Source organism: Phycodurus eques, chromosome 10 (assembly GCF_024500275.1).
Source record: "Phycodurus eques isolate BA_2022a chromosome 10, UOR_Pequ_1.1, whole genome shotgun sequence".
NCBI classification, from domain to species: domain Eukaryota; kingdom Metazoa; phylum Chordata; class Actinopteri; order Syngnathiformes; family Syngnathidae; genus Phycodurus; species Phycodurus eques.
This window is the reverse complement of record NC_084534.1, coordinates 26,566,067-26,590,256: the sequence shown is the minus strand read 5'-3', so window position 1 is coordinate 26,590,256 and position 24,190 is coordinate 26,566,067. Positions and strand designations below refer to the sequence as shown.

At 41.6% G+C, this 24,190-nt stretch overlaps 2 protein-coding genes across 3 annotated transcripts; one reads left to right on the top strand and one right to left on the bottom strand.

The window, feature by feature from the left end:
• Nucleotides 1–2,883: 2,883 nt before the first annotated feature.
• Nucleotides 2,884–16,103, bottom strand: rtf2 (replication termination factor 2). Of its 2 annotated transcripts, XM_061687716.1 has the most exons (10): nucleotides 15,934–16,103; nucleotides 15,406–15,500; nucleotides 14,182–14,275; nucleotides 13,953–14,092; nucleotides 13,503–13,581; nucleotides 7,959–8,069; nucleotides 7,082–7,136; nucleotides 6,705–6,799; nucleotides 4,383–4,448; nucleotides 4,163–4,251 (listed from the first exon to the last, which is right to left on the bottom strand). In XM_061687716.1, the coding sequence occupies exons 1-9, from the start codon at nucleotides 16,000–16,002 to the stop codon at nucleotides 4,410–4,412; spliced, it is 777 nt and encodes a 258-aa protein (XP_061543700.1). In that variant the 5' UTR covers nucleotides 16,003–16,103; the 3' UTR covers nucleotides 4,163–4,251; nucleotides 4,383–4,409. The 2 variants fall into 2 exon arrangements, with proteins under 2 accessions (XP_061543699.1, XP_061543700.1); XM_061687715.1 differs by lacking the exon at nucleotides 6,705–6,799 and having other exon boundaries at nucleotides 2,884–4,251.
• On the top strand, nucleotides 8,530–12,928 carry gcnt7 (glucosaminyl (N-acetyl) transferase family member 7). Its single transcript, XM_061687717.1, has 5 exons — nucleotides 8,530–9,019; nucleotides 10,296–10,548; nucleotides 10,621–11,362; nucleotides 11,612–11,707; nucleotides 12,506–12,928. The coding sequence occupies exons 2-5, from the start codon at nucleotides 10,342–10,344 to the stop codon at nucleotides 12,736–12,738; spliced, it is 1,278 nt and encodes a 425-aa protein (XP_061543701.1). The 5' UTR covers nucleotides 8,530–9,019; nucleotides 10,296–10,341; the 3' UTR covers nucleotides 12,739–12,928.
• Nucleotides 16,104–24,190: the final 8,087 nt, after the last annotated feature.

Genomic DNA, 24,190 nt, shown 5'->3' with positions numbered 1-24,190 from the left:
TCGTTACTTTCACCATCATTTTTAATGTCATGACTATTATTATTATGATTATTGCATTGCATGAATTCAAAATATGTATTCCCATATTTCCGGAGAATCAGGCCTAGAGCGCCAAAGCTCCCTAAAGTACTCGCCCATAAACCACTCAAATTCTTTAGGAGTTCAAATAAGATTCCAAATGATGAATAATGAAGCATTTGAAATATGAATAATCATCATAAATTGAGCGTGGACTCACCCTCCAGTCTGCCCTGTCCAGCACCGACATCTGCAAGGCTTCACTCTCGGCGCACTGAGTGGAACACATGCGCGAGCTTCACGCATGCATGCAGCTCGGCACCTGGTCGCTCACGCGCACCGCGCATGCGCCGCGCACCGGCGCGACACACCTGAGCGAAGGAAAAATCCAAAACAGTGATCCAGACACACATTCAAATCTGTCGTAGTGTGTGCGTGCGTGTGTGTGTGTGTGCGCGCGCGCGCGCGATTTCGTTTTTGCCTAGTTTTGAAAGACGAAGATGATTCAACTCATTTCCACTTTGGCAAACTTGGAACTCCACAAGGGACAGTCATAAAACTTTTTTTTTTTTTTTTTTTTTAAATGCCTGTATGACTAACACCATTCATATCCGCCTAATTATCGACTATTATTAAGCAGGACAAAAAATTGATATTGGGTTAAAAGCACTCCCAGGGAAATTTCAAGATGAGGTCATTATAACCCCTCCCCGGCCCCAAAAAAAAAAAAAAAAAAAAAAGGCCGCATCGCCTCGGGGTGACCCAAAGAATCCGCTTTCAAAAGCCACGCAGGTTTTTTGTTTTTTTTTTAAGGACAAAAACTCCTCCTGTTATCTGATCTTGCAAATACTTTTGTGCTTTAATTAATGAACACATCAAAGCGTCCTCGAGAGAAAAGAAGAAGCCACTCGCCAAACTGCCAAATGATTTAGACTGAATTGACTGATTGGACTGAAAATGACTTCAGGGACAAAGGAGAGTGGGGGGGGAAAAAACAAAGAAAAACTAAAGGGAGGGAAAAAATGTAGTTCGCAAAGGAGAAACTTGGTGTACTAAACTGAATGAGCATGCATGCTTTCTGACGATGCTTCTTGTTAGTTTGTATAACATTATGAATTAATTTTCTTTTTACGGCAATTCTAAATAAAAAAAATAATACAATTATAAAAACAGGTATTATGATGTCTTTATATTTTTTTGTTTTTGTTTATCTGTTGGTGGCATTTCTTTAGTGTAAAAGTATGAATACATAAAACAATGCTGGATAAACGCACAGAGAAAATAAAATAAAAAATAGAATTGGCAGTTCATCGACTTAAGATGTAAGTAAAGTAAATATTAACTAGAGTTATGTTATCTGGATAACGATGTGTTTATTTTCCATGTTTCACTGGATCATTAATGTTTGGATTTAATTGCTTCATTGGCTAAAGAAATAAAATAATTATCATAATAATAATAAAGCATGGTGTCAAAATGAATGAATACGTCAACAGGACCCTTGGATGTTTCCTCGGAAAAAAAGTGGATTAAAACCCATACATCATTATTTTTGAATTATTTGTTCTTTAATCAAATAATCATACACTGATTACAAAACACGATGGACTGTAAATAAATTATTTTTAAAATGTGCTGGTTGCATTGTATTTGTAAAAGGTGGAAAACATGTTGACCTAATGACAAAGGTGCACAATTTAGATTTTAAAAAAAGTCCACAATTATAAAGATGAAAATGTGGTCCAAAGTTTAACTACACATTAGGAGTCCTACTTTGTCCAAATGTAAATCTCAGATAAACCCACAAAGTTGTAATTGTAATTGTTGAAATTGTAATCGTGGATATTCCGAAAAGTAACTGCAATTTAATTATACATTTATTGGCTACACACTTTAGGTATCTTTGTTCTGTTGTTGTTGTTTTGTTTTTTTTAACCTAAAATGGAGGCCACACCCCACAATGCAACGCAAACTGTGCACTGGATTGTGGGAGGTGGTGTCCATTTCGGGCTAGCAGTTACAACAGTGAACATAAACAAGACTACCCGAAATGGCTGTGATTTGCAAGCTAGCCCACTGTTATGTCATCATCATAAAAATGGTCTTTTCACAGAGTTCCACACACTGATCAAAATTAGGTAAATACAACGTCTTTCTGCACCTGGAGCGGATTTATTGCATTTCAATTCATTTTAATGGGAAACATTACCTCAGTTTCCGAATGTTTCAGTTTGTGAACGGAGTTAGGAAACAAATTAAATTCGCAACCCAAGGTTTCACTGTACTTATAAAAAGACAAGTGTATGATCCTATGTATTTAGTCCTGACCTTTAAATACAACACTGTGTATATTGGTTGTCGTTTTTAGTTCAACATCTTGGTTAAAACTCCCTGCATGGAAGAATTTATAGCTCAGTGGGATAAATCTTGGATAAATAAATAGCAGGGAACTGATAAATGAATAAAATAAAATAAATGTTTCTATATTTGCCTCTTTATTGTTAAGAACTTGAGGTTTTAGACTTAGAGCTGCAAGCATCTGCTGACCCCCCGTGGCCGTTTCTGCACATTGGCGTCTGCACTCCACAGACACTTCGTTGGCTACACGAGTAGCGTGATCCTGTGGATGAGCTCCACAAGCGGAGAACCAGTTTAGAAACTACAAACAGCGCGAGAGGTGTTAACTTTGTGTGACTTTCTCGTTTGCGATGTTCCCCTGAAGGGCTCACCCGGAAGCCGTACCTGCTGTCGTCGTCACGTGTTACCGTGGTTCGTCTTTACATGTTCCGTGCGCCTGATCGCTCTAAACACAAAAGTTATGCATATTCCGGTGAAATTGCAAAAACGACTCTTCTGAGATAGAAATTAAGGACTCTATAGGACTTTTAATTTTGACACTTATTCCATAAAGAAACAATCCACTGCGAATACAAATGACACGTATCATTATGTCTTAAAGCAGGGTACACACATATCGACAAACTACAATCCGGCCAAATTTGAGCATTTCCCCCTTCTGATCAAAGTCATCAAATGCCCGATACTCGAACGTCTTTTCAAGATTATTATGAGCAATTAACCTGTGGTGTGGTTGGAAAATGTTTTTGACCTCATTGCGTGCGGGGTCTCTCAAATTGTAATAATCGGTTTTGATGTTTAAAAAGTGGTGTGTGTGTGTGTGTGTGTGTGTGTTCTTGTCATGAGGAGAACGTGTGGGAAGAGATAAGAAACCTCACATTGTCAAAAGTATTCAGACACCTGGCTTGACTTGCATACAAACGTTAAGTGACATCTGACACCCTGTCCCACCCTTTGCAGCTATAACAGATTTAACTCTTCTGGGAAGGCTTTCCACAAAGTTTAGGAGTGCGTTTATGGGATTTTTGTTTTTGTTTTGTTTACCATTCTTCCTAAAGCACATTTGTGAGGTCTCACACTAATGTTGGATGAGACCGGATAGAAAAACCTTTGGGATGAATTAAGAGATCTCACAAGTGCACTTTTGGAAGAATGGTTCAAAGTTCTCAAAAATTTCTAAGCCTAGTGGAAAGCCTTCCCAGTAGTTAAAGCAGCCGTTGCTCGCAGGGTGGACCAACGTCATATTAAACCCAATGGATTAAGAATGGGCTGCCACTTGAATTCAAATTGATAGCCAAAACGCAAAACCTCCTATCTGCAGGATTTTTTTGAATGGCGGATTTTGTTTTCATACCAAAAAAAGACAGCAGGATTAGCATTATAATATAATCAATGTGGTGTAGGACGAAAAAAGAGCAAAGCTTTGGTATGAAAAGGCCATTGTTGTTACCAAGAGGGGAAAAAAACAAACACTCCTGGTGTAATTCTCAAAGCTCCTGAGTGGGAGAAGGGACGCGTGGGTGACGACACACAATAAGAGCGTGTGAGCAGCCTGGGGAGCCATTAAAAATGTCCAGAACATTTTCAAAACAAAACATGGAAGTTGTGGACTAACACGCTCGGAATGCGTCCACGTGAGGCGGCGCCAGGGAAGATGATGTGTGTTTGAGAGCTAGAAGTGGTATGGCGTATGGGTGACCCAGTTGGAGGTCTGATCTTTGGTGCGCTTGGCAGAGCTGTGGGTGGTGAAGAGGGACTTGAAAGCCTCCGACTTCTCCTCCATCTCTTGGATGGATCGCTTGGAGGCGGCCGACGAGGGCCTGTCGCCGTTGAGGGAGCTCGAGAGGCGTGAGGCACCAGAGCTTCCCGCCTGATCTGGAGGTTGGGAGAAGAAAGGCAAAAAAGACAAATACATGAGAGGCTGTAGAGGAACCCCCTCCCTCTCCAAAAAAACTCTCTCTAATGAATAGAACAAATACACAGGTTGAAATTTCACACATCGTTACCTGATTGGCTGCTTTCGCCACCATTTTCTAGCGAGCCATTTTGCACTTCGTCCACTTGTGTGTCACCTGCAGAATGTAAGGGAACGGATGTTCATTGTTATTATTCCTAAAATAGTGAACAATTCTTCAAAAAACAAAACAAAAAAAGGCTTCAAGCTGTTTATTGCCACTCCCAGTTGCAGTTTACTGTCCAACTAAACAAAGACAATTACACTTTGTGTATTAAAAACAACTATAGCTTTGCCTTACGAAGTAGCTCGATACTAACAAACAATGTAAAACACCATAGAAAGGCAAACAACATGATTTACTTTCCTCATCTTGTTTACAGCTAGTGCTTTGTCTTTTGTTTTCTTTTCTCACTGCCCTCTATAAGCCTTGTTCTGGTCGACTCCAATTCTCAATAAATATCCATTATAATACTAAGAAACCACAGCGGCAGCTTAAAAACTCGACTGTGTCCAACTACCGGAGACAAATTCCTTGTGTGTTTTTGACACACTTGGCAAATAAAGATGATTCCGAGACAACGTAAAACTGTTCCGGCATAAAAGGAAGACAGAACGATTGATCGATCCATCCATCCATCAGTCTAAAAAGACTAAACACAGTTGTTTGATAATAAATGGCTTCACCCAAGCACTAACCATGAGTGAAAGAAAATATTTTATCATCATTTATAGTCTCTGAAAAAAATGGCCAAGAAATCATCAATTCTTCCAGGCTATGTAAACTTATGAGCACAACTGTATGTAGAAAAAGTGCCATCCTCAGTGGCGAGCCACGAAACTACTCACATTTAGTGTATATGCATTTGTGTGTGCGTGTGTTTCTTTGCGTGGGAGTAGGAGGGACGCCTCTTTTCTGATCTGTTGTTCTGCTGCAATTTGTTTTATTTTTTTGTGAAGCACTTTGTTGCATTTTTTTTTTTTTTTTTTTACATGAAAGGTGCTAAACAAATAAAGTATGATGTGATAAAAATGTAGGAACTGAACCGTTAATGCAAACTAAAACCAGCAGACATTCCAACAGCTTCTTCCCTCTTGCCATCAACTTCTTAAACAGCTAACTTACAATTCCATTGCAACATGCTCCCAATTTTTTTGTCTTGAGTTTGTTGTCACATTTCTGTCGGGCCAATTATACATTACTCGTGCACTCACTGTAGTAGTCTCGCTACGATGCACTATTTGCACATGTGTTGTTGACCAATACTTTGCCACTGATGCCAGAGTAGCATCTGCACCACTTGCCACACTGACTGATGAGTATCTGCAACATTTGCACGACACTCTCCCAGATTATCGCACTACGGGTCACTTTAAACTGCGCACATTCCTTGAAGTCTCGGTGCCCTTTGCACAATGGTCATTGCACCGCACTATTGCTATATTAGTCATTCAAACTGCTCTAATTGATAGAGGACTGCATCTTTTTGCACAATTGTCAAAAAAAAAATTGTAGCGGCTTTACCAGATTACTCGCAACCTTTTATTGCTCAGCGACTGTTTTTCTCAATGTCTTTATGTCTCAAAAGTATTCTCTGTCAATTGATTGTCTGTTGTCATACTAGAGCAGCTCCAACTACCAGAGACAAATTCCTTGTTTTTTTGGACATACTTGGCAAAATAAAGATGATTCTGATTCAATACTTTTTATACAGATATATTTAGCATCTATTCAATATGACATGGTGATAAAGCCAAACATTTAAAAGGCCAAGAGTATTATAAGCTCAAAAGAAGCGTTACGTGCGCAGGAAGAGGAAACGCCGCACACGTCGCCTCATTTCATTGAAACTCAGTTTGTGATTGGAGTTAAACAAATAAACTGCAGGTGGTTGGGAGCGTAGAGCCAAACAGGAAACCACACCAGTGAAGCCGCGCAGAAGTCGTGAGGCCTCTGATCTCAAACGCTACTTTTCTTTGCCTTGTTAGCGGGAGGAAGAGCGCTGCCTTGATATTCCTGCAGAACGCGTGATGTTGGGTCAGGATGCGTCAGTTTGTTTAAAGGCATTTGAGTAAATCAGTGTAATGTCCACTGAAAACCCAAACGATCTTGGAAAATTGTTTGCGGTGTTGTTTTGCTTATGCCGTGAACGCCTACGCGGTACACACACACACACACACACACACACACACACACACACATACACACACACACACACAGTTCAAAATTTACGATTGAGAATTCTTATGAGTGCGTTTAACACAGAGTGCTGCCGAGCCATGGACTCCGTGATTGCAGCATGAAACGGAACGACAGCCAATCAGGAAGAGACTTGAAGCTCATGCTGTTGCCAGACACAAATGGAGCAGAAACCTGTTTACTTCTTTCTTCTTCCTCATATTTTTTGACAGTCTGGATGCCCTGTGGCACTGTGCTGGCACTCACGGGTCTGGTAGTAGGACAGGAATCTGGTTTGAAGGAGGAGAATCGTGATTGCCGATGGAGATATCGCTGTGTGTGCTGTGTTGATCTCGAGTACACCACACCCGATAAGAGCAGAAAGCACACACATGCCAGTTTGTTCCGGTGTGAGGTCTCGTATACTTTTCAAAATTGGTGATGTTGAATTTAAAAAATACAAAATAATTTTACTGGTAAAACTAGTTATTATTATTATTTTTTTTTTGTTTTTTTTTTGGAAGAAACAGGATGAAAATGCAGCAAGGGCTGTTTACATGCTTCACACAAACCTTTTGCTTCTGACGGGGCAGACACACTTTCAGCAGGTTTGCTCTTCTTTGATTTCTAAAACACGACAAAATGCAGTCATTAGTAAATAGAATAAAGACTTGCAAATTTGTCTGCAAATAAATATTCTCACATCAGAGTATTCTATCGATTGTCCAATCGGTTAATTGAGTAATCAGGTAAAAATATATTTTGAATTGTTAATATCACCAGCTTTGTCCAGCGCGAGGTCTTGGTGCAAACTGTGACTAAGCGCTCTCCCCCCTCTGAAGTGGCTGTAAACTTAAAAGAAAGTTTTAAACAAATGTCCTCCACCCATTTTACCCGCCTCCTTGTGGTTTTATTGTTGACAGTTTACGTTTTAAATCATTTTAGTTAATTTGATTGATTGTATCGTTTTTGTATCATTTTAAAAACTTCAATGTTTCCTCAGAGGGAGCCTTCAACACGTGGAGCTACGAGGGGGCACGGTCCTGCCTCATGGGGTCCTGAGTCGGCTTGCAGTGGCTCCGGCTACGCCACCGCACTGGGGCGATCCGTGCCAGTGCCCCGTGGCTGATCTGTTTGATCCTGGTGAAGATGGCTCCCCCTGAGATGGTCTTCCCTTACACTAGGTGCTGGAATTATTTTTGTACACGTGGGGTCACCATCTTCATAGTCTACATTTTTGTAACTGTGACTTTGAGCGAATGTGGCTTGAAACGGCCGAGTCTGCGTGTTGAGTGACTGTGGGCGTCAGTTGTGGGCCATAGAAGCTACTGTATGAATATGCTCATTACGCATTTCTTTTATTGAATAAAGTGATTGGAAGCGTACCAGTGGATGTGTGTTTCCTTGACCACTTGCGAGAGCATTACAATACAATACAATAAAAGTCACCTTAGTTTTGGCTTTGGATCGCCTCTCCTCCATTTTTTCCCTCAGCTTTCCCACCTCCTCCTTTGTTCCATTGAGCACGACGATGTCCGTGTTCTGAAAGGGGTCCCCGCACTGAACCACACATACAAATCGCAGCAGACACAACGAACGTTATCAAACATCAGACAGTACAAACAAACTCGACCGATAGATATCGTATCGCAACAACGTATATAAAATCAAAGACAGCGCTTTACTCAAAGCATCCAAAAGACCAGCAGCTCTTGCCAGATAATTCTGCATCATTTGGTTTATCTCCAACAGCTTATGACAGATACAATGGAACAAACGTGGTTCCGGGAAGCACAACATCACATGTTCTGAACTGATAACCCCAAGCGTTAGAATGCTGCGTGCCTCATGAGACGACAAGACAAATCCAAAGTCCAACACAAATATGGAAGCTCGGAGTAACCGGCGGGAGGGCAGGGGTGCTTTCTATTGTGTCCCAGCAATACAGGCCCGGTGGGCGTGAGCTGTTGCCATGTGCTCTGTCCAACACAGGAGGGATCATCTCAGGAGCTGAGCAAGCACCAAACAAACTCTGTGGGCTGCAGACAGGCCAGTGTGGCTGTAGCATACGGATTGAACGGACCTCTAAAGCCGAGACCAAGCGGGACAGAGACACTCTGATTCGATATTGCGCCTCTAACTGGAACTAAGAACAACAATGGAACACATCTGAGGAGAATAATACAAAGTCGTGAGTCGGGGACCATGTGGGGGAGGATAACCTCAGGGAGAGTACACGTGTTTATGTGCAAGGTGTACGTGTGTATCAACCATTGGTAACCAGGCAGAGACTATTATCCTGGTCTCGGGGGGCAGGCAAGTGTGTGAGCTCATGTAAAGAAAGAACGCGCCATCCCTCTGATACTCGCGACCAAGAACAACCATGACCCAAGTCTGACAAGAAAATCAAACAGGAATTTAAAAAGTAGGTCTACCATTTATTTAGACCCTCGATGGACTACTGATGAGTTGTCTTGATGATGAGAAAAGACAGCTATACTGCCTCACAGGTAACATTTTTTAAGTTTTTGCTATTTGTGCACTAAGAATACATCTTGAAAAGGAAATGTGAGATTACTTTAATTTCACTAAAAACATGTCAACTAGGCATGGTGCTACGAGTTTGACTTGCAAATAAGTTCCTGTGAGTATGTCAAACCACAGGTGCAGTTCAATGAATTAGAATGCTGTAGGTGACTTCATTGTATTGCAGCATTGTAATTCCAAAAGTGAAAAGTGAAAAAAAAGTTTATCCAACACAAGAAAATACTTTTTCGGAGGACAATTCCAACAGTTCTATATGACAATCTTTTTGACAGCTTCTTATTTAACATTCTAATTTCTTGGCGATGGTAAAATGTGGGTTTTTGTTCATGGTAACCTAAAATCAACTAAAAAATAAATAAAATCTGAAAACTGTTTACTCTATGTAGTCAATAGATGAGTTTTCAAATTAAACTACAGAAATGCATGACGTTTTCTAATGTAATTTATCGAGATGCACCTGTACTGCCCACAATTCCATGCTTAACCCTCTCCAAATCCAAACTCAGGACACATATAATCCGGACTGCCTATTCACTTGAACATTTCCCATATCATTTGCCATTTTAATTACTGTTTAATGTTCTGTTATTTTATTGTATTGCTTGATTTCATTTAACAATGTTTGTATGGTGACATTGTGCGGCATGAAAGGCGCCCATAAATAAAATGAATTATTTTTATTATTATTATTAAATTACAGCGGCACATGTCCTGCAGCAGGGCGTCTATGTGCCGATAACGCGTGTAGGATTCATAATAACGCTACAAGAGGAGTCCGCTAACATGGTTTCTACATTTGGTCATGTGACGTTCCCAACGCAAGTGCGAGAGCAGTTGTAATGTTAATTTCGTTTGACAGCAGAGGTCGACATTGCTCGACAAGGCGGTCCCCTGAGAGTGCTAAAAATTGATGAATAAATGTTTCTTATTCCACCAACAAAATATTTATCTACATATATTCATTTTTTTCCCCCCAATTTCGTACCCCTTTAATCTGCTCTGACTGTGGTGTTCTTCCTTAAAAACATGATTACCACTCTTAAATCTCTACTAAGCTTAATAAATTACACTTCACAACTGTAGGGGGAGTCCCAAAGGGAGGGGAAAAAAGCCCAAGTTTCTTACTCCTAATACATACAGAGGCTCATTTTATCAATTAGCACCATCCTACATACTTGACCTTCTTAAAAAGCTCCCATGAGGCCTGTTAATTTTGGCTATGTGGTGTCTCCTTTGCAGTTTCTATGGCAGCAACGCTATCAGTACGACAGCAAGAAGGTTGATTATGTGCAGGTTTAGGGTGATCCAGTGCAGCTTCCTGTTGTGCCTTGGGATGAGCGTCACGGTCTTTTTGGTTATGTACTTGACGGGAATTACGCCAAAAGAGCCCCCGGTGCCAGTACTTCCACCGTGTCGCTCCTTCTCCGCCGACTGCGGAGCTTTTCTTCCTGCCGCTGACGGACGGATGAAATGGCATCGGCGTGACTGTCAGGTACGGAACTTGGTATTACATTGCTAAGCGCTTCAACCTGTTGAGGCTGCCCTGCATTTTTCCTCTCAACAGATAGAAGGATACATTACTGACAACAAGCTTCAGTGCTCTAATTTGATGAGAGACCTTCACTTCATTACAAGACCTCTGAGCCGCGAGGAGGAGGACTACCCGCTGGCGTACATCCTGACCGTTCACAAAGAGCTGGAGCTTTTAGTGCGGCTACTGCGGGCGATTTACGCACCACAAAATGTCTACTGCATTCATGTGGATGCCAAGGCTCCACAGGAGTACTGGGCAGCTGTGCAGAAGCTGGTGGGCTGCTTTAAAAATGTCTTCCTGTCCAGCCGCAGCGAGATAGTCACCTACGCTGGCTTCTCGCGCCTGAAGGCAGACTTGAACTGCATGACCGATTTGGCCGCGTCCGAGGTCGGCTGGAGGAAGGTGGTCAATCTGTGCGGGCAGGACTTCCCGCTCAAGAGCAACCTGGAGCTGGTGCGCTACTTGCAGAGCAAAGAGTGGCGGGACAGGAACATGACGCCGGGGATTAAGCAGCCGACACATATAAGTAGCCGGACGAAGCTCCGATACGAGGAGATTGTCGGTTCACACGTAGCGCTCATCGGGTCGGGAGTGAAGAAAGACCCGCCTCCTCACAACCTGCAAATATATTTTGGGTCGGCCTACTACGCGCTGACAAGAGGCTTTGTCGACTTTGTTCTTGAGAGCCACAAAGCCTGTGACCTCCTGGAGTGGTCCAAGGATACATACAGTCCGGATGAACACTACTGGGTCACGCTCAACCAAATTCGAGGTAAACTAGAAAGTGTATCGCGGATCTGAGTTCTGATTAGGGTAAGGCAATAAGGGCATACTAAAAAGATAAAAAGCAACCTGAAGGTTTGACTGTCAAAACACCGTGCAGATGTGTGCTTTACCAATGAAACGATAACCCAGTCAAGGGCCACAAAATCGTTTTTTATGTAATGGTGATATTGTTCAGCTTGTAGCAGGCCACACAACACTCTGATCTACTCTGCCTGCTTCTGTGTTGTATCTGAAGAGGCACCAGGCAGCAACATAGGTGGTGGCTGGGAAGGAGACATCCGGGCTATCAAGTGGGCGGAACATGAAGGAAAGGTGCACAACGGCTGCAAAGGTACTGTACACAACAACAATTTTTTTTCTACAATTATGTCTCTCTTTTAGGTGGAGAGAGATCAATGTATGAAACTTAGGTTTTCCACTCTTATGAAACAACTGTAAAAAGAGACGCAAATGTTGCCAAGGGGAACTGATGACTTGCTCCACAAAACAAGATTTTTTAATACAGTGGCACCATGAGATAAGCATCTAATTTGTTATGCCTCAGGTTTAATTTATTGTGAAACTGTGGCTCTTTCTGATGTGCGTGCCTTAGCCACCTGGAGGAAATATAATACAAACATATACATAGAGATGGTCACAACTCCTGAGTTAGTTGCAATAAAACTCATTTTTTGCAGAGGATGAAGTAAATAGCCCTGAGAATATTGACATATTGACCATCTACGTGTTGCTCCATGTTACTTTGTGTTCAGGTATCTGTCACTTTCAGGGTTTTTACACTGTGCTATTAATTATTAATGGCTATGGCGTTTTGCATTCTTTGTTGGGATTAAGCTAAGTAGACTTTCCTATGGCAAAGCTATGTTGTTCTTTTAAATACACACGTAATTCTCCCAGTTTTATGTTTAGTTTGACAGGAAACTTCAAATGGGAGTGACAAACAGCATAAACTACTCTTTTCCTAGACAGTTGCTCACTATTGGCCAAACTGCAGCTTGTTGAAGTGAATTGAGTTGAGACTGCAGCTTGTTGAAGTGAATTGAGTTGAGTTCCCTGCCAACATATCTCAAGGCACCACCGTAGTCGGTTTTATCTGCAATGGAACAAAATTCCTCCTCTCGCTTACTAGGTCGTTACGTGCGACAAATCTGCATCTACGGCATAAAGGACCTGCCGTGGCTCATCGAGAAGAACAGCATGTTTGCCAACAAGTTTGAGAACCACTTCTTGCCCGAGGCGCTGGACTGTCTGGAGCAGTGGCACAGGAACAAAATGCTGAGCAATGCCACCGTTCCCATAGAGTCGTCATGGCTGCTGGCCACACAGAGCATCGGCAACCACGACAAGTACGCCGCTGCATGAAATCACGGCTTGTAATGCTGTCCCGGATCATTCATTCAGGCGGTGACCAAAATAGGAAATCAAGGGATGATGCGCACTGTTTACCATTCATACTGTTTCAGGTCAATTATTGTAAAGAGTGTCTCTTTTTTTAAATTGGAAAAGTGTTCTTTTTTGATAATGAAAATATATGTTGGGTATGAAAGATTGACAGATGACAAATTTTTTTATGAATAATTTATTGTGATAGAAAACAGACGAAGTTCAAAACCATCACTGCATAATAGGGTTGCAAAAGGGCAGGACATTTCCATGGGAGGTTAGGATATTTTAAACTTTTTTTTTTTAACAACTAATAAAACTTAAGGGGAATTACCAAGAATTTATACAAATTGCATTGTATATAAACATAAGGATACATTTTTTTATCTTCTATTTTAAGTTCACAACTACACTTCTGGTTTATTCCTGCAAATTCCCTGACATTCCAGTTAATTCCTGTTATTCCACAAAATTGAGAGACCTTACTACTTTTAAAAATATGCTTTTTTTTGGTAAGTATACACCTCTGAAATTAGGCAAGCCATTGTTTATGACTCTCAAATCACACTACAAATAACCCTTTACAACTATAAAATAAATGCTACCGTCGCTCATAAATTTAACATTAGTGATATGCACTTTTGCTTGAAAATGTTGCTTAATCCTGTATAAACATCTGACCTGATAAACATCTGATCTGATTTTTGTTGTCTGAATAAGGCAAAACTGGAAGGTCCACTCACCTTGTGGCAGATTTCCGTCTTGACCTCCTTGAGGGCACGGTCCGAGAAAACACAACCACACGTTTGTAGGTAACAGAACCTGACAACGGAAACATCAGCAACATTAAAAAAAATATATATATAAAAAAATTCCTCTCTATTTCCGTGTACATTTCAAGTAACACATATGCGATATCGGTTGTGTTTACAAAGTGCACGTAAATAACTCCATAAGCGTAAACATCAGGCAAAGACAACAGAATAGTTAAAATAAAAATAATAATATATAAACAACATGTATTTTCATGCACAAACTAAACTTTTCACAGCACGTTAGAAGAGGCCTGACTCCGACATCAAGATAACCAATTCCATGCATTTTTTTTCTCTCTTCACACTGCAATGACGCATTTCCTAATTGCGCCAAGTGAACCATACAGCGTAAATCCACCCCAAGCTTGTTGTTTTTACCTGTGCTTGCCGTTCATCTCTAGACCAACAACAGGGCAAATAAACATTCCACAATGGATGTCCTCATATCTGTCTCCTTTAGTGTTCCTTCTCTCTCCGTCCCACTCTGGGTTGTCGGTCAAATTGAGCTCTTTTATATCCTGCAGAAAGAGACAAAAATTCCAAGTGTGAATTGAAAAGGGTAGTGATGCTCAGTAAATGAGACACTAGAAACAAGACATAAACATACCTTGGTTCCACGGATGTGCGTTACAGCATCGGTGTTAGGTCTCTCGGCAGACTTATCCAGAAGGTACTCAATGACAGCATCTTTGTTATAAAGCCTACAAGATACAGTCACTTTGTCTAAGTGTCATTTGTGTGTGCTTGTGTTTCTTTGCGTGGGAGTAGTCTTTTCTGATCTGTTGTTTTGCTGCAATTTGTAAAAAATTTTGTGAAGCACTTTGTTGCATTTTTTTTTATATGAATGGTGCTAAACAAATAAAGTTTAATTTGATAAAAATGTAGGAACGGAACCGTTAATGCCAACTAAAACCAACAGACATTCCAACAGCTTCTTCCCTCTTGCCATCAACTTCTTAAACAGCTAACTTACAATTCCATTGCAACATGCTCCCAATTTTTTTGTCTTGAGTTTGTTGTCACATTTCTGTCGGGCCAATTATACATTACTCATGAACTCACTGTACTGCCCACTCATGCCAGAGTAGCATCTGCACCACTTGCACACTTACTGAGGAGTATCTGCAACATTTGCACAATCGACACTCTCCCAGGTTATCGCACTACGGGTCACTTTAAACTGCGTACATTCCTTGTAGTCTCGGTGCCCTTTGCACAATGGTCATTGCACAGCACTATTGCTACATTAGTAATTCAAACTGCTCTAATTGATAGAGGACTATGCATCTATTTGCACAATTGGCAAAAAATAAAGAAAAATTGTAACGGCGCTACCAGATTACTCGCAACCTTTTATTGCTCAGTGACTTTTTTTCTCAATGTCTTTATGTCTCAAAAGTATTCTCTGTCAATTGACTGTCTGTTGTCATACTCGAGCAGCTCCAACTACCGGAGACAAATTCCTTGTGTTTTTTTTTTGGACATACCTGGCAAAATAAAGATGATTCTGATTCAATACTTTTTATACAGATATATTTAGCATATATTCAATATGACATGGTGATAAAGCCAAACATTTAAAAGATCAGGAGTATTATAAGCTAAAAATAAGCGTTACGTGCGCAGGAAGAGGAAACACCGCACATGTCGCCTCATTTCACTGAAACTCAGTTTGTGATTGGAGCTAAACAAATAAACTGCAGGTGGTTGGCAGCTTAGAGCCAAACAGGAAACCAGGTTGTAATGATACCAAATAAAAATTGGTATCATTACAACAATATTTATGATGATTTAATTGATATTGATGAACAAATACAAAGAGTTCACTGACCTTCCCAGTTGGCAGGCAACAATTGGACGCCTGAGTTTCTCCTGACTTAGGGCGCAGTGCTTCCATTTGGCGGCCAACTCTGCATTTTTGTCAACCTACAGGGCATTTGGAAGGGATTTAAAATAATCACACACCAAATTAAAAGTGCACGTTGAGTTTAGAGTCTAACCAGGAAAGATAAACAAACCAACTGTACAACACGTTAGCGTTATGGTTAGCGTTGCTCATTGCGATGTAAATGTCTCTCACAATAAAATACATCGCAAGCTAATTTATACTGTTTTGGCGACTACCTTACATGTTAGGAGAGCTATCGCCCTGTCAATATAATCAAACAGATGAAAAATAGAAACTAGAACACTTTAACATATAAAAAAAATAAATTCGTTACGCGAATTGCTTCAGATATAAACAGTCAGAACAATACCACAGTATAATGTTGACGTTACCCACACGCTAACTAGCTGTTAGCAACCTGGCAATGTTTGTCAACGTAACCGACTCGTTAAAAAGAGACGCATAACTAACCTTCTCGACTTTCTTTGGACCTTTCACCAATTCGTGTCTTTTGGGAATCGTTCCACCGTCACAACCCATTTTGCAAAAAGAGTGGCGAAGTTTGAAGTGTGTTGTTCGAGTTGCTGAGTTCGGCTAGCTAGCGTTGAAATGCCCCAACAACAAGCTAGCTGTGTCAAGGCACTTCCGCAACTGAACCGGATATCCTGTTTCAAATTCTAAGACGGCTCATGTTTGTATAATTGAAAATTTTAATGTAAAAAAAACTAGTACAGAACAGCATACTATATAATGGAGGACCAAGCGTTCCAAAGTTCAATAAATAAATACATCATTTAAATAAATATATGTGTCATGAGGTATTTCATTATTTCAGTATTTATGTCAATTGTTATTTATTTACATATTTTAAATGATAAAATATTTATTTAATATTTTAAATATTTATTTATTTATTGTTCTATTTATTCATTCTTTCATTCCTTTAATTTCGGCACTTCTGTTCCCCTGGCACTGTTGAACATGAAAGCAATCATCCAAATTGTAATGATATTGCGTGAGCAGGAAGAAGACCGTGGCCAATGAGTCCTGCAAATGTCGCGATAAGCGAAAGTAATCTCGTGTTGGTTGGGTAACTCGGGTGGGGTAAAACAAAAGCAGTAATTTCTAGCTTTCGCCACAGTGTGGAAGCACGAGTCCGTTTGAAAAGCTGAATAGGAAGTATTTGGGACAACACCCCCAAAGTGGAGACTTGAGACCGTTCCTGTGTGCAATAACAAACACATAACAAGTAACCTTTCTCTAAAAAACTAAATATTCGCGAGGAAAAACGTAATAAAAGATGTTTTTATTGTGCAATGTATGTGACAATTCGAACATGAAACCGAAAAGACGGCTGACAGCATGTGGTCAAACAGTTGCAGTTGCAGTTGCATGCATATGTGTTGAACCAACAGTCTCCTACTGGTGACCTCACTCGCTCTTTCACGGCTCATCCGTCTATTAGACATCTCGCAGTGGACCATTAAACCCCAGGCAAGTAAGTGACATTAGGCCGGCTTTCAGAGATGAAAGTTTCCTTGGAAGACAGTCGAATGAGCGCTAATGAGATCTGCTTCCTCCGCCTCCCAGCCTGCAGATTAGTTTACTATCGATGTCCAAGAGCGACCATTAGTTTGGGGAATACCTCTGCGGAGACGTCTGTTGACGGCATGACCGATAATCTGCAAAGCACGGCGTTGAACTTTGCTTTGGCCCGCAGATGACGTTTTCCACCAATGTGCTTGCTCAGCAGAGTGAAGCCAAATGAATACATTGAGGCACAAAATCATCTCGTTTTTATTGGGTAGGGGGGCATCTGGGTTCGATTGGCTCTTCCTGTCATTTATAAATCGCGTTAAGCATCTTATTGAATTTCCCCCCTTTCTCAAATGCTGCTAAATGTTTCGTATAGATTTTCATTACAGGCAATGGAGTGAGAGCTCTGTTAGCAAATTGCCTGAGTGAGATGGCGGAGCACCCCAGGGCTGAGACTGCGCCAACACTTGACGAAGAAACAATGCACAATGGCCACTGTATAAGAGGAGACAATGGGCGTTTATCCGGGCCTTCGCTTCTCCTTTTCTTTAAACCGCCCTCGAGTTGTTCCCCATAGTTTTTCTATTCATTCCACCTCCGCCATGATGCACCTCACAGATTAGCTTTAGTGAAGTTAAGTAACTGTGCTAATAGCGTCGTCCCTCGCAATATCGTGGTTCACTTTTTTTGTTTTTTTTTTGTTTTGCAGTTTCACTGCATTGCACATTTTGAAATCATAGATGTCTAATTTTATATTGCAGAGTTTTGGCCAAATGGTGGGATTTCGTGGTGATCATCTTTCCTTACAGACTGCGATTGAAGACTCACTTACGTAACAATAAGGGAGAGCCAGGAAGAAAGAGTATGTGAAAGACAGAGAATGTCCAACATCTGAGATCATTTTCACACTTAAGAAAAGAAGAGAAGAAGAAGAATGTGAATCTTGCTGTTGCCTTTCATCTTGGCAAGTGCCACTCTCATATCGTTTTCACAACAATGTCTGTTCCTTTGTTTTTATGTCTACAATTCTCCAAAGAAAAACATTGTTGGCAAAGATACTTCTGGCGCAATTTTGCTCATAATTAGAAGTGGTTGCTTAGCGACCTACCAGGAAGTAGCATGGACGCTTTTCCCACTTGTTGGTCTAACTGTGTGCTTATGGTGACGCTAAGCTAGTAGGGGCAAAGTGTCAGCGCATTCCATGTTTCATGATGGCACGAAATAACAAGGTTGCGTGCACATTATTATGCATACCATGTAGGCACGTCCATTCACTTGTAAAATGGGCCCAAGGAGGTCATGTTTATGTGTTATTTGTTGGCTAGTTGGAACTGAAGAAGGCTGCTCGGATGACAGGCGAAACATCTTGTAAAGCAACGGGAACAGTCCAATTGTGATTGATTCTCTGATAATGAAATGATTCCGAAGAATGAGAATATTTTCAGGCGTGTGTTGCTGTTTGCACTCTGAAATCAGTCCGCTCATCCTTCTCCTATTTGACGCGCCGCCGCCATGCCATGTAGCTTTGAATACCCCCCCAATAAATAAACTCACCATTTAAAAATTCTGCATTTTATGTTTCTTTGTCCGATATTTGCATTTGTTTGGAAAAACAATAAGAATTTTAGAATGGCGCAAATAATTTCTCACGGCATTGTAAACCTGCCCATGGTTATACACAAGATAAGCAGTTTGTTTATCGTTTTGTTATTTTACCGTACCGAATGTGAACCAAACCCTGATTTTTGGCATGATGTTACTCTCCTAGCCATTATGCATTTATGTCGTTCCACCATTATAAACAACTCCCTGAGGGCAACAATAACTAAAATATGGCCCGCAACGAAAAAAAGTTGGACTCCCCTGTCCTCTACTCTCGCTTTAATTTTCAGACCGTACATCCGCTTTCTTTTCCGCCGTTTGTTGTCGAATGTGAAGAGGCCGCAGCTTGTCGTTCCTCGCCTCACATATCTCTCCTCCGACTCAAACTCCGCAGGACTGACCGAAAGAAAAATTCAACCTCAGAAGCGCCGTGTGTTTATATTTCCATGATGAGTCCAACCTGCCCAATCAGACTTCCACTGACTGGCCTTGAACTGAAACCGTATACATCTTAACCATCCCAGCCATCCGAGGAAGCCAGTGGGAGCCCAGGCTGCGTTAATTGCACACGCCGGCCCTTGTAGTGTACCGAGTCCAATGCATTTAGTGTTTCTAATTGGAACGGAATTTCTGTGTTTATGTTAGCGCTGGTTGCCACAGATGGACCCCTCGAACCCACCAACCAGCCAGACTAAAGCTCCATGGAGGAGGGAACCCAAACTGTCCCTTCCTTGAATCCTTTGAGCTGGGAGGAAACAATCGGGAGGAGAGGAAAAAGCAGTTTACTCAGTCACTCATTGTTTTTAGCGTTTGTGCTCGAAGACCGTTCTTAACCGTTCTTTTTTCAAATGTAAGCGACCCCACACATGACCAGTTAATACGTGTCAGAGATAGTCGACGCTGGACTAACTGTTTGCTAATCAGGTAACTACATTGCAGTTGTAAACATTTCCCTTCATGATGTTTCCTGTAGTAAACGATTTGTGGGACACATGAGGATTCTCGGTTAGAAATATTGAACAACAATGTAACATTTACGATTGTTGGCCGCAATCGTTTTCCGAGCAGATCGGGGGGAAAATAAATAAATAAATAAATAAATCACTCTTCACACACCTCACACCACAGAATAATTTTTCAGAGGCATCGGAAAATTGGGCCTTTGCTGAATTTGATTGGAAGGGAAGGAAGGATGTCTGCACCCCGATTTATAAGATTTAATACAAGATTTGTACCAAAAAGGTTCTCATGGTTCTTTAAACTTTTATGTCGGATCTCATTAGATTGAACAGATGTACATAATGAAGTGGTCGGTGTATGACTAGCCTATCACTATGGAGTTAAAAAAAAAAAAATCAAAATATTGCGAAATAAATCGACATTTCAAAGCCAGTTTTGTTCTTTATATACTGTAACTTTACAATTAAAAGCAAAAATTTAAAAGCTATATTTGCATTGTAGGTTAAACCTAATATTGTAATGAATACGTTATTTTGGGATCAACTTGTATCTGCACATTGCCAATGATTCCACTCTCATTGTAAATCACATTTATTGGAGGCTATATTACATTTTCAATAGGTGGGTTTGAATCATTCGGAGTGCAACTTTAAGCATCGATTGAATGTGATGCATCAAAAGCCCCAGAAAGTGTTGTTGATGGTAGACATGCTTGGTTGTTGCGAGCACTGAGCCCGGTGCTGGGCGAGAGGTTCGTGCACCTCTTGCATGACGTGAAATCCAAAACCTTGGAAAAAGCACACACTGCAATTATTTTCTCATTCCTTCTCCTATTGGATGTTTACACACTCGTAGGTACCAATTGTGTCAGTGGGAACCGATTGCCAATTGTTCCGTCATGAGGGTCTTTTTCCTAACTTTCTGTAAATTGTCACACTTGATTTGTTGACGTTATTAGTGCCTTTGCGATAATAGGACAAAAATGAGGAGGATATCATTTTTTGTTTTGTTTTCATTGGTACCCTTTTGCAACGGCGTCACAAAAGCCATCGATCCTACGAAATTCAAAGTAAAGCAGGTATTACACACATAGCGATAATCGGGATGATTTTGAACAGTCGTCTCCATTTACCAATTAAAAGTCATTAAAAAGCTTGATTATGGGATAGATTATTCTCCGGTGTGTGGTGTGTTAAGCGTTATCATATTCCCCGCGCCGATCTGCTCAGAAAACGGTCTAACGGGTAGCCTAGCATTTTCCACTTCTTCTTTCACTTCAACTCTTTCTCAGTCCGGATGTTCCTGTGGCACCGTGCCGCCTCTCACAGGTCAGTCTTGACATCTGGTTTGGGGGAGGAGACTCAAAACGGTTGGCGCAGATATCGTTATGTGTGCTGTGCTGTGTTATTCCTCTTTAGGATCCGAATCAGAAACAGAATTCTCTTTACCTTTGTGACATACAAGCATAAAAAGGCATTATGGAGAGTCACTTAGCCTCTAGCAATTAAATGGCAAGAGGGAATACGTTTTTGGAAAGTCTGCTGGTTTTAGTTTGCATTGATCGACAGCGCCTACCGGAGAGAATGAGCTGGAAGAGGTGGTGACCAGGATGTGGAGGCTCCAAGAGGATTTTGCATGCTCAAGGGTGGGAGGGTACCCGGGATTTTTCCGGCAGTCCTGATTGTCTGTTACGGTCAAAGTTTGTCCCTTTTTTTGTGGCAGCACCAAACCAGACTGTGATGGAAGAACACGGGACTGATTCGGTGACCGCTGTGTAGAACCGCCTCAACAGCTCCGGTGGCAGGCCGTGCTTCCTCAGAAGCCGCAGGAAGTACATCCTCTGCTGGGCCTTTTTCATGGTCTCCCACTTCGCGTCCTTCCGTGCCACTGAGCGATTTCATGAAAAGACATATTTTGACGGACCGGCATGGAAACAAATTACTCACCGTTATGCTCAAAGTAGTTGTCGCAATTAGTGGGAGCACTGCGCATGTTTTTCTCTTCAATGAGCCAGCCGGTCTCCTCTTGTGTTCCAGAGCATGGCGGGACATCGTAGTTAGCCTCCCTAAAATTAAGCATTTCGCTGTTTGTTACTATTTCACTTGTGATTTTATTGTACTTGAGGATAAACTTTCATATTTTGACAGTGACTGTGCTATCTGTCTCGTTTTAGTATACACGCTAAATAAAGTTCTCACGGACGTATGAAGACTGTGGCCCTGTTGGTTGAACACTTTTGCTGGCCCACAGAGCGTTATAGTCTGCCGTCAAAATTTGCCTGTAAACTGGCCGATTGGAAGACGAGATGGCAAAACCTCATGATTAGTTATGAATAGACTTTAAACTTCCACGCAGAGTAGTAAAGTTAACACGAGAACTAGTTGACTAATCGGTTCAAACCCTATCAGATGTTTTTTTTTGGAAAACTTGTTCCACAAGCTGGTCAGCTGTTGCTCTGCTAAATATATGCAGCGATTTTTATTTTATTTTTTTTTCATTTTCTGAAGCCTCGAACAGGAGTTTACAACTTTTTTGCACGCGCAGCCGAGAACGCACAGACTGGTGAAATTTGTCCAGGTGGACAATTATTTTTTATTTTATTTTTTCCCCCATCATCAGCCAGTTTGCGATGCTCTTTTCCACTGCGGCGAACCAGTCTGCACAGCCGCAGCCTCAAAGCCACTGACAGATAAATGGAGGTGCACAAGAAAAGTCTCCATACATGAGTGGACGGTATATGCACGGAACAAATGTTTGTTCGCTGGCAGCGGCAGACCCGGTCACATCTTGTTAGCGTGATTGGACACCCGAGAGGTTCTGACAGCATGCTGGCGTTGACTGGTGTGGCCCCGGGTGACGGGGACATACCTGCGGCTGTCTTGTGTACTCAGCGGGGCACGTGGTGACGATTAAGCGCGCACAGCAGCGGCAGAAACAGCAGCTGGGGCCTGGAAGAGGCGGGGACTAAGGCTGTGGTTGTCGACGGCAGCCGCTGACTCGCCCGACACGTCCTCAGCAATTACAAAACACGCTCAATGTACTTCGCGACTTTGATTTTTGCCATCCCGTAAGTTCTCAACCTCAAAACATGGGGGGGATTTTGTGACACTTTAAAGAAGAATGTGTTGGGGTTTTTTCACCAACCCCCCCCCAAAAAAAAAAAAATACTGTTGTAAAGTGTCTGAGTAGCATATCCATGGCATGCTTTTGTCCTGTCTCATGCAAATGAGTCACTGGTTACTCGGCCCCCCTCTTCGAAAAGCCAGACGCGACTTGACTGCACTCTGAAGAAAAATATCGAGCGCCCATAAAAACATTAAAAGCACGGATTGCATTTTCACTTGCGGTCGCACTTCATCACCAAGTCGCTAAATGACACTTGCCAATCGGTGTACAGATCTGTACGTGTGGAGCATGCAATGGACAAACGTCGCCAACCACAAAGCCCAAATCTCCTCCCCCTTGTTCAAAAGTTTGCTTATCAGCTAAAGCTAACCTGTGCTAATATTTCAGCTCTCCTTTAGCTTTTTGGCTTTCACACGATAGCGTTCGCTTGTAATCCGGCCCCTTTTTAAAAATAGTGGATCTTTGGCCAGCCTAGCTGCCAAGTCATGGGTGGAGGAACAAAGTGTGGGGAGCGTATTATGTAAATTAGCCACACTCCTAAAACACAAACAGGCAACATTCTGAACGGCCCACACACAATTTCAGAAATAAGCAGCTCGCAAAAGAGTTTCATGGTTACTTCATTTCTCATTTGAAGGGTGAGCACTCCGGAGACCCAACTGGTTGTATACAAGCAATTCAAAAAGTAAATGTTCTTCAATATGTCTCTTTTAATCAATCAAATGCCGTCTATTGGCAAAAGTGTTGGCCTCCCCATCACCAAAAGAGCTTCCCTTCATTTTCTTAATGCAACTCAACTTTATTTATAAAGCCCTTTATAAACAACCGCAGCTTGGAAAAAGGTGCTGTGCACGGATATAAATAAAAAAATAAGCTGTGAAACAATTTAAACTTAAAACAATAAAACAAATTAACATTAAAACAAGTGCAGAGTCTCATGCAGACTTGAAAGCCAAAGAATAAAAATGGGGTTCAAGACGAGTTTTCAAGCAGCTGGTCAGCTGACCTGACTCGCAGGCCCGAGTGTAAAAACATCTCAAATGCACAGGCAACCAGCAGAGAGCGATCACAATGGAAGTTCTGTGCTCCCTCTTACGTACTCCAGTTAAGAGGCGAGCAGCAGGATTTTGAGCCAACTGGACACGTTTAGTAGAGGGCTGGCTGGCTCCAAAACAAAGGACATTACAGTGATCCAGCCGAGAGATACGTAATAAAAGCATGGGTTTGTGTACATTCGACTATCCGGTCTCTTCAAGCAGCTATATCGGCACGATACAATACATTGCCATCAACGTCAAACCCCATCAGGGAGGTCGTCACGCCACTTAAACCCTTTCTACTCCTAGATTGCGGCGCTACCGTCGTCGTTAAACATCGCTTCATGGGGGTGACTGTCGTCATCCTGGAAGGCGCACTTCATTCGATTACAGCAGTATTTTTTCTCACCATCCGAACGTTCCGTATCCCGCAGTCCTCCTTTGGCTTATCTTAGAGGACATCTCTT